The sequence below is a fragment of the Quercus lobata genome, chromosome 3 (genome assembly GCF_001633185.2).
Source record: "Quercus lobata isolate SW786 chromosome 3, ValleyOak3.0 Primary Assembly, whole genome shotgun sequence".
NCBI classification, from domain to species: domain Eukaryota; kingdom Viridiplantae; phylum Streptophyta; class Magnoliopsida; order Fagales; family Fagaceae; genus Quercus; species Quercus lobata.
This window is the reverse complement of record NC_044906.1, coordinates 64,025,942-64,043,333: the sequence shown is the minus strand read 5'-3', so window position 1 is coordinate 64,043,333 and position 17,392 is coordinate 64,025,942. Positions and strand designations below refer to the sequence as shown.

Here is a 17,392-nt window from a genome sequence, read left to right as displayed (position 1 = left end):
TCTCTCTCTCTCTCTCTCTCTCTCTCTATATCGTCTTTCTAAAGAGGCCGCCGCTTCATTCCATGTGAGGATTCGATCAAACCTCGCTCTCTACCAATGACGCTTCCCAAGAATATCGATTTTCACCATCTGGGTCTCTTTCAATTTTCATCAAAATCCAATCTTGGCTTCGTTTTTGGGCAATTTATCTTTCTGGGTTCTTCAAATTTTTTGAAAAATTAGCGCCTAGTTACTGCTTTAAGCTTTTGGTAATGGCGGACCCAAAGAACTTGGCCTGCCAAACCTGCGGCTTCGTCGGCCTATCCAGCGATTCCGACGGCTATTTCTACTGCGATCGCTGTGGCGCCCAAGCCGAAGACTTCATCGAAACCGGCGTAGCAGACGAAGACTTCGTCGACAAAGGCTTCGGCGGCAGCGCCGTCTACGTCGCCAGCTTGAGCCGCCGCGTCGGCGGCAGCCAAGCCAACATCAAACCCGAGCCGCTTTCCCAACCCGAATTTGCCACCCCCAATTCCAACCTCTTCTGGAACTCTCTGACCCAAAACATTGACAACGAAGCCACACCCATCAAAAAAGAGGAAGAGTTTTACGAAGCCGACGTTGATGGGCCCACGGGTCCTGAGGATTTCGGGGGTTCGGTGAAGGTGAAGCCTACCTTTGAAGACTATTACAATGAGATTAGGATTCGGTATGTGTTGGGTTTGCAGTACATGATACAGTTTCAGTGTGAGGCTTTGGTGAGAGAGTTCAAGGTGAGCCCTTTGATTTGTGGGCTCGCTGGGACCATTTGGATGAGGTTTGTGGCTTGCTCTGCGGTTTTCGATGATGACTGGGCTGATCAAACCATTCAGAACTCCGAAATGGAGCGAACAGGTGAATCCAGTGTCACGTCATTTAAAATTAGTTTTGGTTATGCTTTTGATGGAATGATATAGAAATAAAAGTAGGTGAATATGGTGTCACATCATTTAAATTCAAATTTGGTTATTGTTTCGTTAGCATGGTATAGAAAATGGAGCGAATAATTGAATATGGTGTCACGTAGGTGAATCCAGTGTCACTTCACTTAAAATTAGTTTTGGTTATGCTTTTGATGGAATGATGTAGAAATAAAAGTGGGTGAATATGGTGTCACATCATTTAAATTCATTTGGTTATTGTTTCGTTAGCATGGTATAGAAAATGGAGCGAATAATTGAATATGGTGTCACGTCATTTAAAATTAGTCTTGGTTAAGCTTTTGATGGAATGCTATAGAAATAAAGTAAGTAAGTATGGTGTCACATAATTTAAATTCAATTTCGGTTATTGTTTCGTTAGCATAGTATAGAGATGGAGGGAATAGTTGAATATGGTGTCATGTCGTTCAAAATTAGCATTAGTTTAAGTTATTGATAGGATGGTATAGAAATGGAGTGAATATGGTGTCACATTATTTAAAATTAGATTTAGTTTCAGTCAGTGTTTCAATAGAATGGTATAGAAACTGAGCAAACAGGTGAACAGACTGTCATGCCATTTAAAATTAGTTTCAGTTTAAGCTATAGTTTAGATAAAATGGTATAGAAATTGAGGGAACGGGTGATGTGGTGCCATGTTATTTAGAATTCAGTTGTCAGTTATCTTTTTGATAGACTGGTATAGAAATGGAACAAATGGGTGAATATGTTGCCATGCCATTTAATATCAGTTTTAGTTATTAGTATTTCGATAAAATGGTGTTGAAATGGAGCAAATAGGTGAATATGGTGTAACCTGTCAAGTCATTTAAAATTAGTTTAAGTTTCTGTTATGGTTTTGATAGAATGGGAGACAAATTGAGTGAAATAGGTGAATATGGTGTGATGTCATTTGAAATCAGTTTTATTTTAGGTTATGGTTTTCATAGTATGATATGGAAATGGAGTAAGACGGTGAATCTGGTGCCACCTCGTTTAATATCAGTTTCAGTAATTGTTTTGATAGGATGGTATAGAAACGGAGTGAACAGGTGAACTAATCTATTGAGGACTTATAGTCTACCCCAAAAAATTTGGGATTAAGGCTTGATTGTTGTTGTTTTCATTTAAAATCAGTTTTAGTTATCATTTTGATAGAGAGAGGTGGTAACATGTATGCTATAAAAAATTCATTATTTATTGTGAACTGGACTAGCTTTGATTTAAAGTGAATGGCTAGGATCCTGGTAGAACTTAATTGTTGGATATAAAGGATAAGAAACAGAGGTTTAATAGAGTATCATGTGGCCTAATTGGAAATAGTCGTGTAAGTAGTTTGTAAGTGATTATTTGAATTAAATGTCATGGTCTGATGATGTTGTTTGTGAAATTGTGATATTAGTTTGAGTCAGGCATGATATGGATATTAAGAGGGAATCGACTCTCCAAATATGTTGGATATTATGAACTTTAGTATCCATATATCATATATGATATAATGTGCCATAACTTTTTAGTGTTCCTGTCCTTTTGAAGCTTGGCTGTGACCCTAGTTTCTTGACTTGGTTGCATTATGAATTGGATCAATGTTCTATGTAAGTTCATTCTTTATAATTTTATGCGAGTGCTTGACTCACTTTTATTTATTTTTTTGCCAACATTCTTTTTAGGCTAAATTACAAATTGCACCCTTTAACTTTGCCTAAAATTCAATTCAGTCCTATAACTTCACTTTTGTTCATTTCATTCCTCTAAATTTCAACTTTATTGAATTCAGTCATCTTGTTAATCTCTGTTAGAATTGCGCCATTAGTAACCCCTACAATGATGCTGTTTTTGGGTCTCATCTTGGGATACTTAGCGGCAATATTCTAACAGAATTGGATGGGAGGACTGAATTGAACAAAGTTAAAAGTTAGAGGATTGAATTGAATGAAAGTGAAGTTAAGAACTGAATTCAATTGTGGGAAAAGTTAGAGGGTGTAATATGTAATTTAGCCTTTTTTTTATGTTGTGTGTATTACATGGAAATTTTAGTGTTGGTTATTTCTAAGATTTGTAATGAGGTAGATGTTCTTCTCATATGGATGTTTTCTTGATAAGTAAATATATTTCTTCCTTAATTTCAGATGAACCGGAAGATCATAAGCGACGAAAATACCGTGAAGAACCTCATAATATGTATGGTCAGCGAGCAGTAATGATTTGGTACAGATCCTTGAGGAAGAGGATCCCATTATCTTGTTCTTTAGGTGTTTCATTTCTGGCTTGTCATGTTGCCAGGGAAGCAATCCTGCCAACAGACATGGTGAAGTGGTCACTCGAAGGGAAGGTTCCATATTTTGCTGCATTTGTTGAAATTGAAAAATGCATTGGACGTCCATCAAGTGCCTGCCCTATAAGTTCAAGAATTATGTTCGGACCGTCTCAAGCTCTTCCATTCCAGAAGTTGGAATCACTGGCAGCAATAATTGCTCAGTCCATAGGCTTGGATTTACCTCCAGTCAACTTCTATGCAATAGCTTCCCGCTATCTGCAGAAGTTATGTCTTCCTGCAGAAAAGATTCTCCCTCATGCATGCCGCATATCTGAGTGGTCAATGCCTCCAGGTTTATGGTTATCAACAAATGAGTTAAGGCTTCCTACTCGTGTTTGTGTAATGTCAATACTGATTGTTGCGATAAGAATTCTATATAATATACATGGTTTTGGGGTATGGGAAAAGAGTTTGTCTAGTCATGGTGATTCATCTTCTACATCTAACCATATTGGACAATTAGACCCAATGTGTGATTCCGAAATGGGTGATGATGCTGGAGAGGCATCTGATTCTCCTTGCCAAGGTGCGGATGATTTAGGGACAAATTATTATAGACACTCATCACAGGTTCAGAAGTCTAAGTTAGATGCTGCAGAGCTTCTGCGCAAGCTTGAAGCAAGATACAAAGAGATTGCTAACACCTACGGTAATTTTTTTTTTCCCAGTATTATGGATAACAATGTTGTTTATTGGTTCTGATGGTAGTTTTCTCATATCATTATCATACTGTGTTCTGAAAGCTTTTCCTTATCTTTAAGGTAATCAATTACAAAAATTAACTCTTTAGTCTTTTGTTGGCAGAGTATTCCAAAGACTTACCAACATATCTCCAGTACTGTAAGGATGTGGTCTTTGCTGGATTAGAACCATCATTTGAGGATCATGATGAGGAGAAGTTAATAGAAGAATTCTGGGATTTTTATCAGAATGAGAAGGTAGTTTACAGCTTGACTTAGCTATGATTTATTTCTCCCTCAAATGTGTGCTTGTGATTCATAAATCTTGGAATTACTTTTAGGCTTCCAATCAACTGAAACTGGATAGTACTTTACACTTGCCAATTTAAGTTAATAGTCCTTTGGAAGTTGAATTGTGAATAGTCTTCACTATATACTTTTTACTGGTTATCCAGCAGTACAAAACAAATTACAAGGTAATAACTCTTAGTAGTACAATTGATATCCTCGAATTAAGTTTCAAGACTTCAAAAACTGAGGAAGAGATATGGAAATTGTATGGACAGAATTGATAAATTACCACTTGTCCCAAAATCTTAAGCTGTTTGGGAAGAGTGAATTTAAGTCATTTAATCATTATTCTAACAAGAATCACCTGTCAAAAGTCATATAAAAGTCATCTATTCTACTCTTAGGGTTCTAAATTTAGACTCGAACAGTAGGGGCTTTGCTTCATATGTGGATGAATTGAATTCTGCTTTTTGCCATTGATCATTTATCGTTCTAACTTCCACTATTATACACAACCCCCTACTCCTTGTTTGAAACTTCATATGTTTCAGTTCAATTGAGTGATGGAGATACACACATGACTGGTAAAATTTCCAGCCTATATGGAAACCTCTCTCGTTTTAGCTCATTATATAGAGTTCTGTGAGTCACAGCTGGAAAAAGAATAATATTGTCTTAAAAGCCTTTATGGTTGTGTACTTTGGGCCTCTCATGAAGATGTATTGGGGAGTTACATTATTTGTGTTCTCTTCCGCTTGTCCTGTATAAAGGACAGCCATGTATCCTATACTTGGAACGGAATATTTTACATGTATCTCTCTTTTGTTATTTGAAGGTTGCAAAAAAAGAGGTTATTTTGTGCATATAATTGTGGTTGTTTCTCTCAGTTGTGGATACCACTGAGCAATGATGTATATCTTTATGGTTCAGTGAACTTGTGATAGCTGCCTCATATAGTTGTTTCTGAACTCTTAGTCCCTTCATGTTATCCTTACATGAGGTCTGGAGATGATATAGTAAGAGCTCCACTGATGTTTGTTTGTCTACATTCAATAGGCCCTGCATAATGGGATAGATGTCTAATCTGATCCTTGTTGAACATAGTTCTGCATTTGTACTTCTTATCACTTCAAAAGCTTGAGAAGGCAAGATTTATCACATTTCACATTAAAGTTTAATTGAGGGCCATCAGTCTAGTGGTTCATTTTATGCATATTATGTAGAGTTGAATTTCTGGATTTTGGGTAGGAATGGCATATATAATAGTTTGAGCTAGGAAATAGCACCATTTACTGTTATTTTTTTTTTATAAAACTATTTCATTGATTTCAGGATTCTGAGCCGTCAGAGGATTTTGAAGGGGGACATCGTGCTTTTAACCAGAAGAGATTGAGGGATGAAGGATTGGCTAGCCATATTTCCTTAGATAATAAGAGGACCAGAGATGAAGGGTGTGTTAGTGGCCCATCCTCTGATGATGGAACTTCTCACGCAGATGAGTCACAGCCAGGCTTGGGTGGTGATAAAAACTCTGAATCCAATGACCAAGCTTCAGCTGAGACTCTGCAAAGTGAAGCCATCAGACATTTGAAATTGGACATGGAGGAGAATAGGTTCTATTACATTCCACCAAGGGTCAAGATCAAAAGACTTGATTACCTTCACTATGTGAGGAAGAAGGATGAAGGAGCTTACACTTATGCTGCCCATGCTGATTATTACATACTGCTTCGTGCTTGTGCTAGGGTTGCACAACTTGACATTCGGATTATGCATACTGGGGTATTGAGTCTTGAAAAGAGACTAGCTTGGTTGGAAAACAGAATTGACCACTGCTTGCATTTAACACCACCTAATGTTTCTTGTCAGTTTTGTAGTGATATAGCACCAGAGCATGCTGATGATGATTCCATAGGGCTTTCAAACTTAAATATATAAAAGTTCATTTTCTATCATAAGCTTTAATATCTCATTTATATGCCTCTTTTTCTAATTCTTTTTACAACTACAATCAAGCCCGTCTCAAAATTTTGGGGTTGCCTACATATCCTTAACAGACTAATCAGGATTTACCGCATGATTAGTCTAATTTTTTTTCTTTCTAAAAAAATTGGCTCAGCCAAATCCCTATACAATTAATCTCACCGTCTGTTTGGGTAGGGTAGAGCTTGAATTTGGGGAGAAGCCAGAATTTAAGAATGGCATTTATCAACTCCTTCATTTGGATAGATATTTTAAGAAATTTGAAATTTCATGCCAAAATTGGGGAGGCCAAAATTACAGCTCCAAATTATGTGTAAAAAGAAGAAATTCTGAAATTGAAGGCAACGCGGGATTCTCAAATCACCAAATGTGCTCATGAATTCAAGACCCAGTTAAATAGTTTTGCAAAGACCTCCTTCACTATTCAGTCTCTGTCTCCTTCATCTTCGTTCCCCTTTTTTCTTCAGATTCAAGGTAAGATATCTCTCACCACTCTCATTTTTTTTTTTTTTTCTTTTTTAGTTTCTATGTTTCCATATGGCATTCTCTTCATTTTAATCTTTCCCATCCCCACCCAGCAAACCAGCAGCACGGTCAATTGATTAACATGTAGAGCCGATTCTTGTCTGGGGAGATTTATTTCATTCAAAGGCTTCTCTTATGGTATAAATTCTGAAGAATACCCATCTTTTTCTATACCCAAGAAGCTTGATTGGCTATTTATTGAGGCAGATGTCATATTCTTAAATGGATTCTATTGGTTTTTATGTGCACATTTTTTATTATTAATCACAAGTATCGATTGTTGTCCTGCATATTTGCCAAAGGAGATGTTGTATGGGTTTAATGTCTCCCACTATGGTCTGTATGATGTTTGTGAAATTGCTAATATGGCCTTCTTGTCCTAAGCTGGCCTCAAGCCAGGGGCGGGTTTTGATTGGTTTGTGAAATTGCTATTTCTATCATGTTTTCTGTCAAATCCATAAATCAAAATCCTCCTTACTGCTAATTATCAAGATTGTGTTTCTTTGCTAATGATCTTGGATGTGTTTCTCTATATTCAGTTCTGTAGTTCTTTCCCCCTCCCCATTCTTGGTTTGAAGCTAGAAAATCAAGGGCAAGTCTTTCCTGAATTTTGGGGAAGTTCTCTTCATTAGCTTCCAATGAAAAGTTGTTTCTCCCTTTTAAGGCTCTGTTAGTTTTACTGTTAAATGTTAGGTACCTAACTGCCCCCAAGCATTCTACCAAATGCTTGTCTGTTAGAGTATAATTCTTGATGTAAAGCTGGATAAATCTTACTATATACAGAAAAGGAGAGTTTTTGCCACACTCTATCCATTATATATTTACCTATGTTAAAAAGAGTGAAAGACGTGTGAATAGTGTTTTTTGTTGTATTGGGATTTTGGTGAGTCAATATGCTCCGTTTGATAGACACAATTTAGTGAGAAAAATACGACTCACAACTCACTGTTAGTGAGAAGAGAAGACTCACAAAGCTCCCCATTTTGGGGAGAGAAATCGTCTCTTCTCCGAACTGATCAAGAAGTTGCTGAGAGAGAGAGTTGCGTGTGGCAGTGGGGATAACTCAGGAAAGAGAGAAAGGGACAGTACAGATTTGGTGAGGTGTTCAGATAGAGAGAGGCACTGAGGCAGAGAGAGAGGATCAGTGTGTGTGTGTGTGTGAGAGAGAGAGAGAGAGAGAGAGAGAGAGAGCAGGGGAGTCGGTGAGAGAGTGACTAATTGATAATTTTTGCTTACAAACTATTCAGCGTATAGTCCCTGTGAAGTTTGGGTGCGTTGTATAAGTTTTAGTTGGAAAAAGGTTTAGTTATCTCTTAAAATATGTATTGTAAGGAATTTTTGTACTTGAATGGTATTAGCCAACTTACATTGGCTTCAAATTCGCAAGGTTCAGGGGAGTTAGATAATGATTTGTTTCCAACGAGTCAAATTTTTCTTCAAATAGAAAATTTCCACCAACCCTCATCAAAATTATTTCATTGTTGATGGTCATAGTTTAAATTTGAATATAAATTTTACATGTCATAGGGTCATTGTTCAAATTTATGAGACATGAAGATATGCAGTATATGTCCATATACTACATAATGGAATTAATATATCAAATGATATTTCTGTGGTTCACTCCCTAGGGGTGGGTCCAAAGGGCCTTGCCTTGGTGAGGTTCCATGTATAAAGTAGTTTCATCATACAACAACATAGCTTTTTGCTCTATGCATGTGATTCATCTGATGTTTCCTGCATTCATTGGTTTTCCAGTTCGGTAAGTTTAAGGTTTTGTTTTATAAATGGAACCTTTTTTCTGTGAGAAAGTTTGGTCAAATGTGGTATTTGTAGTTTTCTGTTTGAATGTCTGATTTTTTTGCCAAGTAATAATCTTGTTCGTGGATTATAATCAAGATATGTACCTTGTGTTTCATTTAATTTTAATTTTATTGACTTTGCTTTTCTTTCGTTGTACTTTAGATTGTTATTGATGTAATTAATGATCTAATTAAATTGGGTTTATGAGGTTGGTGAGTCATAAGTTGTTTTTTAAGTAGTAAGGGACAGGATGTTTTGTATGATGCGAGTCACATATTGGTACAACCAACTTATGGCACTATGAATTTTAAGCTCATCAATATCTCCATGTTTTGTAATATGTTTAAATTATATAACCCTTTATGCCTAAGGTACCAAACTGTTGAATGAAATGCCTGAAAGAGAGATTGTATCGTAGAATTTAATGATTGTAGGTTATATATCATGGGAGGATCGCTTTTGATTGCTATACCTGAGCAGAATTCATTTCAACAAGTGTGTATGGTAGTCTTGTGAATTGGACTAATAATATTTATTGGTTATCATGAACATGGTTAAGTGATTACTGTCACGTTATGAATGTATTTTGATTTGATGTAATTACCTTCTGCATTCACAAATGGTTTTTTGCTAATTCCTTTTACATGAATATTTTTTTGCAAGTTTTCACTTGGAAAGTTGGGTGTTGGAACATTTGGTTTTTATTATATTCTCTCTTTTGTAGCTCAAAATTATTAGAGCTATTGAGGTTTAGTTTTGGTTCACATTTAGTTTGAATTACTTATCTATGTAAATGGCTGTTGTAGGTGCCCGTCTCTTTGAGTGGAGACAATTACATCTGAGTGACATGGGTTGATCTTAAGTCTTCTCCTTGACTAAAAATATGAGAAGCTTGCTATAGGTCTTGTAGTGTATTTGTATCCATATTCTATAATTTTTCTATCGTTAAAATTTTCTATTCTACTTTCTGGGATTTAAAAAAAAAAACTCAGTAGCCAAAACAGAGACAATGATTCGGAAGTGTTACAACAAACGTGATATTTCGCAATTGACATGACATAAGCATAAGGCCTGGGACTTAATTCTAATAATACTAAGTATCACTTTTTTTCTCCAATTGAGAAAAAAATCTATTTTAATTTTCATCTAACCGTTTTTCCCCCTAGCCATTTGTTTATTTACAATATAACCGATGTATGTAATATTGTGTTGACGAAGGGCTGTTAAACAAAGAAAAAACAGAGAGTATAATATTTTGTATTCCAAAAAGAGATTGTAAATTGTTGTAGTTTCCAAAATCTTTTTTTTTCCCCTCGAAAATGCATGTGAAGTTAATGTGGGGTTCATTGTCATGCAATATGAGATTAGCTTGTCATTGTTGTTAGATTTCAGTATATACACAAGGTATGATGGGAAGTGCCTTTTGGCCACAATGTAGAGGACAGGTCCTAAGTTCCAGCTCAAGAGCCTCATCTTAATTTCCAGTTACTTTTTATGTGCAGGGGATTTGTTTCAAATTGCCGGTACCAAATTGACACTAGACCACAATGACCAGTGCAACTATGATGTTCATCTGCTTCTTGGTGACCTCTCCTATGTTGATGGCCTGTAGCACCGATGGGACACATTTGGTGAGCTGGTGCCACCCCTTGCAAGTGGGAGACCATGATGGTTACAAAAGGGATAGTATGGGTTTGATTCCTATAATGCTAGATAGAAGATGCCTTTGAAGTGAGTGGATTGAGTTCAAATCTTGATTTTTGTTTTGAATTCACAGGTATTCATGTCATTATGCTTAATACATATAGGATCAAAGGATCAAGAATATTAAAAGTTATGCCAATTGTTAATAGGCTATAAGCCTACTATTAGGTTGAACTTTTTGAATTCTTTTTGGACACTATAACTACTTAACATTATGATCTAATGCTTTTTAAAACACAAGTATATATTTGAAATATGTTCATGTTGGCTTGTGATGTCTCTTTGAAAAATGTCATTTTATGAATTTTTTTTGTTAATACTAAATTTATTGTCTTTTGATTAAATTTAAAATTTCTAAGCACTTCAAGAACCAAAAGATTTATATTTTGGTTTGTGTTATAAATAGATTCTATGACACAACCCAATCTAGCAAATCTTTTATGCTCTACCTTGTTGGCTGTTGCTATATTTTCTGTAAAAAGTCATGTTTTGGTTTTATGCTATAAGCTACTTGAGAGCCTTTTGTTGTTGTTGCATTACACAAAAGACCGAAACAACAATCAATAGATTTGGCATGAAAACCTTGTTCAAAGAAGCAATTGTCTAGGCCAGAAGTTGACTCTGTTAGTTTTCTACTATTGGACTTTGGACTTGGAACGTAAGTTAGCTTATATTCTTAGAATTGAGCACAACTTAGGCTATAAAGCCAATGGGGGATGGAAGATGATTGCATACTATAATGCATCATCTAAATTATCTTCACAGTTTCACATTGATATCAGTGTTGTTAATGTCAAAATTTATTTGACTTATAAGATCTGGAAAATACTATTGAATTGTCAGTGATATACTTCATCAAAAGTGGATTCAATTATTGGGATGCAACAAAGAAGATGATTACAGTAGAAAATAATGTTTGGCAGGAATGTATTAAGTTATAGTGTTTAGTAATAATTTAATTCTTGATAGTTACTATTTATATGAACATAATTAATATAGTTTTTCTTTTCACGTTATAATATTGTCCTTCGATTTCATGTTCAAAAAGTTATAAAATTTCGGTGGAAAGTAATTGCAAATTGGGTAGGGTAACTAGTGAGAGGGTGTTGAAACTGATGTAGAAGCTAATGATACATTGATATCATTACTCTTCTTGATGAAACCAATGTTGTTAATTTGAATAGGAGAAAATGCTACACCCATGACATTTTCACAACAAATTATAAGTGGTAAGTTGTTATTAGTTCTAATTTGAATCAACAATTGAAATTCATTTTATGCTCACGTGTAACAGTCAATAACAACCTGTCACTTAGAATTTATTGTAAAAACTAAAAATATTATGGACATAACATTTTTACATGAAAAAGGAGCTTAGGATCCAAAAGAATTAAAGTGATCGATGATTATCTTTCACTAAACAAGGATAATATTCAAAAGAAAAGAGTTCAAGTATCAACTTTTCTTATTATTGCTTCTATAAAGAAAAGAATGGTAATGATGTTCTTGCTACTTCTGTGGCTAAAATGGCTTCATAATTTGAGGAATTCATTCGTGCTAGTACATAAAAGTTGGATGTAGAAGAGTTATAGGATGAGGTACTTGCGATACTAGATCTTAGCAAAGATGAATAACTTAAAGCTTGTGCTTAATTTATAGAAAATGAAAAACAATTTCTCATGTTAAAGAAAGTCCCGAGTGAGAGGAAGAAAAACATGGTATTGATTTTTATTTAAGAAGGGAGATAGAATAAGTTTATTTTGATATTGCTTTTTTAAAATTAAAAAAAAATAAAAAATAAAAATAAAAACTCATTTTAGTTTTAGTTTTAGTGTTTTTTTTTTTAATTTAATTTTTGTCAATATTATTTTTTATATACCAAGTGTTTTTAAACCTTTCTTAAGGACATGCGGTTACTATTATCAAGAAATAATGTCATTGGAATAATTTTGTTGTCTTTGTCCTTTATTTATGTTTGGTTTTTTCTTTTTATTGTTGCATTTTATATAATATATTTTTCTCCAACCTTATGCAAAATAAAACTTCCATAAAGTGAACTTATATTAATGAAAATTGGAAAAAAAAATGCACTGTTACGGGAATATTCTAATAAGTTTTTAAACCATAAAACATACTTGTGTTGGATTCAACCAACATATTGTATAGTGAAGGACTTTACAAATTCTAATCATGTCTCAGTTTCAAAATTTACAATCCCATAATTATGAATTTCTACAAATATTACAACCAGATAAGAAATTTATAAATGATGACATTTTCAAAGATGGGGATGTAAATCTCTCATTTGTAAATTTACTGTATTTAACAAATTTCCTCGTCCAAACAAAAGGTGAATGTAATGCACTGAAAATAGCTAACGTTTATGCCTTTTTTTTTCCACACAAACTAGGAAAATATATGACAAAGCTAGAACGAACTATGTTTGACTCAAAAACTGTTCATACCTACATTGGAAAGCATTGAAAAGCAGAAAATTAACTAGGCGTAAAGTATTACATTGATAAACCACAAATCTAGGTGAAAGATAGTCAAACATAAATCAATGAAGGTATCTCATACATCTTATATGGTCATCATCACTCATAATATATAGTTTCACACAACTATGATACTCATAATAATAATATATATATTTTTTTTTTTGATAATCAACAAATTTCATTAAAAAAGGAACAAAAACTACAAATTAATAATGGAATAGAAACTACAAACTAGAAACCATAATCTATCTTAGCTTGCTCAAGAGCTAATACATCACAAAAAAAAAAATTTGTAGGGGTCGAGCCAAAAACAAAATAACCTAAGTAATTATTTTTAAGAGACCATAAAGCTAAAATATGAACAGTTTGATTTTCCTCTCTAGTAGCTCATTTGAACTGAATAGACTGACAAAGAGCTACCAACTTGGTAGTGTTTAAACTTATAACCTAAATCCTCCATAGAGATGCTATGGATAGTCTATTAATAGCATCTATACAAATTTTTGCATCACTTTCAACAATAGCTTAACCAATATTGTGTGAAACTAATTTTTGAGTTGCCTAGTTGATTGCTTCAGCTTGGACAGGGATATTGATTTTACTCATTTTGAAAGAGTAAAAACCAATGCCTCTCTCCAATTTCTAGCAACAATAACAATATACGATATATCATAGCCAACTATGGCTTCACAATTAATCTTAATGACCCCTTACTCTGGATTAAACCAAGTTGCTATCCTTTGGGGAAACAACCGGTTTGACTTCCCAATACTCTTGGAATCTTCTTTTAATTAGCTGCAAGGATCTTCCTAAATCCAAGAAAGCCCCTTCAAATAGAACTAAATTCCTTGATCTTCACAATTGATCCAAAATCAGAATTCTATAAAGCAAAGAGGATACGAAAGGGAAGACGCATATTGAATACATAATACGTTAAGTAATTAGACGACACCTACAAAAGCATCAATAATTCATCAGATATGGACTCCTACAAAGAAGTAAAAATAAAAAAACTAAAATCCCTTTTTGTTGTATGCCATGTTCAATGTGGACATACTTGACTCAAAAGTATGGGGAAGGAGAAAAGTGCTTCTAGTACCTCAAATTGAAATTACTGCACAATTTTTTATTATAGTTTTAATTTGTGATAAATGGTAAGCAGTTGTTTATCACTTATATATAAATTGATTATTTTTTCTCTTCCACTCACTCTCTCTCACGGCACAAACAAAGAATTTGTGAAAGTAAGTCATGGTAATAGAATTTTCTTACAGGGTATTATATGCCTGGATTGGGACAAGTTCACACAAACAAAGACAAAGTCATAAAAATATGATTATATGTTTGGTCCACAAGCTTCCAAAGAACTGCCACAAATTAAGAGGTAGAGCAGGAAAATATTAAAAAGTAGGTACACGTGGTATGCAATTAAGGGATTAGTACTCAGAGGCGGTGTTGCAGATATTAATTGAATTGAATTATCAAATCAAAAAACTCAACCAAAACAGAAGGGAAAAAAAAAAAAAAAAACTATTGAATTTTCCTGCTTATCCTATCAAAGTCATGATTAGCAGCAAAAGAGGAACAAAACTTGCCGCTTTAATCAACAAACCAAATAAGGAAATGTGTCAGTTCTTCAGTGTACTACTTGTCTCTTTCTATCAACTTTCATTAATTAAGCAAACAAACCCATCTTGCCTTGAAAGCTCAGATTGATTAAACTAAAGATAACATACAAAATAGTTATCTCTCAAAATTATTATTATTATTATTTTTATATTTTCTTTCTTTATCATAATAATTGAATCAATTGAAAGATTAAATTAAACGACCCCTCCACTACTGCAGGCTTGGAGAAGATTTTTTATTTTAAAACATTATCATTTGGAATTGTTAAAACCTAACCCATGTGTGATTTTAGATTTAAACATTATAGTTTTTTCGAAACTAATTAAACCTTAACAATTTGAAAAATAGCGAATTAAATGTCCTTAAACACAGTATCCTTCCATTTAAAAGGACTAAAGTTTAATTTGTTATTTTAAAAACCTCATGATTTAATGCACTAAGGTTTAATTTACTATAATATCATGATTTAATGGACTAAGATTTAATTTGTTATTTTTAAATCTCAAATTTTGATTTGCTACTTTTACAAATATCATAAATTAATATGGTTATTTTTATGTATTATGATTTAATTGGTTGATTGGTTCCACAAACTGTTGAGTTTTATAATTTAAGACATAATTTTATTAAAAATAAATAAAGAATCTGAGGGTGATAGCTTGCCAAGTAGCCAATTGCCAAAGAAATAATGAGTGCCTATATAAATTATACTATTACTCAACCATTAAAATTATGCAGAAAACTCCCATAAAAAAAAAAAAAAAAAAATACTATGCAGAAGAAAACAATGAGGACAAGATTAGGGGTTTGGGTCTGCTGTCAAGGTGCACCAAACCCCATTAGTGCAATTATCCCTCTCAACAAGACAAGGGTGCACGTTTCTGCAAAAGTAGGAATGCCCTATAAATGAATAAAAGACAGGGTTGCAGATGACAAATCATTACAAATTGCATCCAAAAATTGATAAGATCCAATTTTGGACAAATAAGTATGGGACTGGACCTATTGGATAATATTAAGGCAAATCATCAATATAAATCCAAAACCATATCATGGTGCCCATTATCAGGATCAAATTGAACAAAAGGAGACAAAAACCATACAAGAAAGTAAACAAACAAAGATGTCATGAAAAATGAAACCAATACTCAGTCTAGCCATTCATAGAAACTAATTAAACCTCCATTAACTGACCAATTAATCATACTAAGAAAAATTAGTCCTTTTAATTGTTACCTACTCTCTCTCTCTCTTGTTCATCTTCTCCAACATCAACAGTGAGTAATCAGTACTACTAATCAGAAAAAAAAGCCAAAAAAAAATTAAAAAGTTACAAACTTTTTTCAGTTTTTCTCTCATCAAATCAAGAAGAAGGAGCAGACCCATTAGCAGAAACATGAAGATTAGCACTGTAATCAATCTCTTTCTTGCAGCAAAAAGTAGCAGTACCATCACTGACAGTGCTATTATGACCAAGCAAACCCATCTCTTTTTTCCTCAAAGTGCTCTTGTTGTTGTGCATCCAAACCCTGAGGACCTTCCTATCAATCCCAACCTCATTGCAAAACTCCTCCACCAAACCGTCATTGCACTTTTGCATTGTCCAACCCAATTTCTCAGAAAACGCAAACATCTTCTCCTTCTGGTCCTGTGTAAACTTGGTCCTGAATCTCTTTTTCCCAAGTGGGTTCTCTGAGGAGGGCTCAGCTGCAGTACTTAGAGATAGCAACATTTGTGGTAAGGATGAGGGCGATGAGTAGTAGTATTGTGATGGTGGTAAGTGTGAGACTGGTGGTGGTGACCTTACTGGGCTTGTACTTGTGCTTGGGCTTGAGCTTGGAGAGGAAAGCTTGAGTTGATGATGAAAGTTGAGAACTTTAGGGACACTGTCAGTGTCACGGCGGTGAAAGTTGCGGTGGCAACCACAAGCAGCACATTTTAGTGAAGTTGGGTCAGAAGGAGTGGCATTGGGTAAAGGTAAGAACTCACCACAACCATCAAGAGCAAGACCACCCATTGTTGCAGCATGGTTTTTAAGGCATTCTTTGTAGGACACTAACATGGGTGGTTCTTGCTGTGGTTTTGGTTGTGGTGGGAGTGGAAGAGGGTGGTGGCGTTTGAGTGAGCCATTGGTGAAAGATAAGGACTTGAAAGGCTGGGTTTGTGGTGGGGTTTCAGCATCTGTATCTGGCGTTGGGGTTGTGGTGGGGGTGGTGGGGTTAAAGTCCATGGCTTGGTGATGATGATGGTCAGGGTTAAAGGTTGGAACTTTGGGGGGTTAGGGTTTTGTTAAGGTGAGTGAGAGGGCTTGGAGAATCAAGAATAGGTGTGTGTGTGTCTGAATGTGAATGGGGAAAAAAATGAAAAACAAGAAGTTAAAAGGGTTTAAGATATATGATGGTGATGATGGTGCATGGTAGTACAATATAATGGAATTGATGATGGTTTATTGTAATGAGAAATGAGAGGACAAATGTCAAGGTCCTGTGAGAATATGGGGCTCTGGATACAACTGTGAATATATGAACTGCCCCAAAGGCTAAATACAAATACAATATAAGACAAGACTAATTTTACAATACTTTCATAAATATTCAAGCAATATATTATACTAGTTAATACATACTTGTATCAATAAGAATCTACCATCTCAGTAAATTGAAAATTTTACTGTGTTTGTAGCATATTGTTGCTCGAAATGACCAATATTCAAGCACTATACTATAATGACTCCAAAAACAGGTTTTGTATAACACTAATACATATAACATGAATACAAGCCCATCTAATATTTGTTTTGTGATTTTTGTCTCAATTATTTTTGACTAGGAATATATTCCTTGAAATCAAATCACTTTATTTGTAAATCAGTCCTAGGCTGAAACGTGGCTCATGCCCGGTAGCGTATATGAATTGTACAAAAAGTACATTTCAGCACCAGCCATAGACTGCATGCTCTGCATTTTTTTTCTTTTCTTCAGTGTATGATTTTCCCACTATAATGTGTTACATCTAACATGG

General features: G+C 34.5%; 2 protein-coding genes across 3 annotated transcripts; one reads left to right on the top strand and one right to left on the bottom strand.

Annotated features, from left to right (window-relative positions):
• LOC115982815 (TATA box-binding protein-associated factor RNA polymerase I subunit B-like) lies at window positions 1-10,495 on the top strand. Of its 2 annotated transcripts, XM_031105534.1 has the most exons (6): window positions 1-873; window positions 3,068-3,904; window positions 4,060-4,193; window positions 5,559-6,683; window positions 6,788-6,872; window positions 10,040-10,495. In XM_031105534.1, the coding sequence occupies exons 1-4, from the start codon at window positions 252-254 to the stop codon at window positions 6,162-6,164; spliced, it is 2,199 nt and encodes a 732-aa protein (XP_030961394.1). In that variant the 5' UTR covers window positions 1-251; the 3' UTR covers window positions 6,165-6,683; window positions 6,788-6,872; window positions 10,040-10,495. The 2 variants fall into 2 exon arrangements, with proteins under 2 accessions (XP_030961394.1, XP_030961395.1); XM_031105535.1 differs by lacking the exon at window positions 6,788-6,872.
• Window positions 10,496-15,506: 5,011 nt separating this feature from the next.
• Window positions 15,507-16,936, bottom strand: LOC115982008 (zinc-finger homeodomain protein 11-like). The gene has a single exon (XM_031104478.1). The coding sequence runs from the start codon at window positions 16,599-16,601 to the stop codon at window positions 15,735-15,737; it is 867 nt and encodes a 288-aa protein (XP_030960338.1). The 5' UTR covers window positions 16,602-16,936; the 3' UTR covers window positions 15,507-15,734.
• Between the last annotated feature and the right edge of the window lie 456 nt (window positions 16,937-17,392).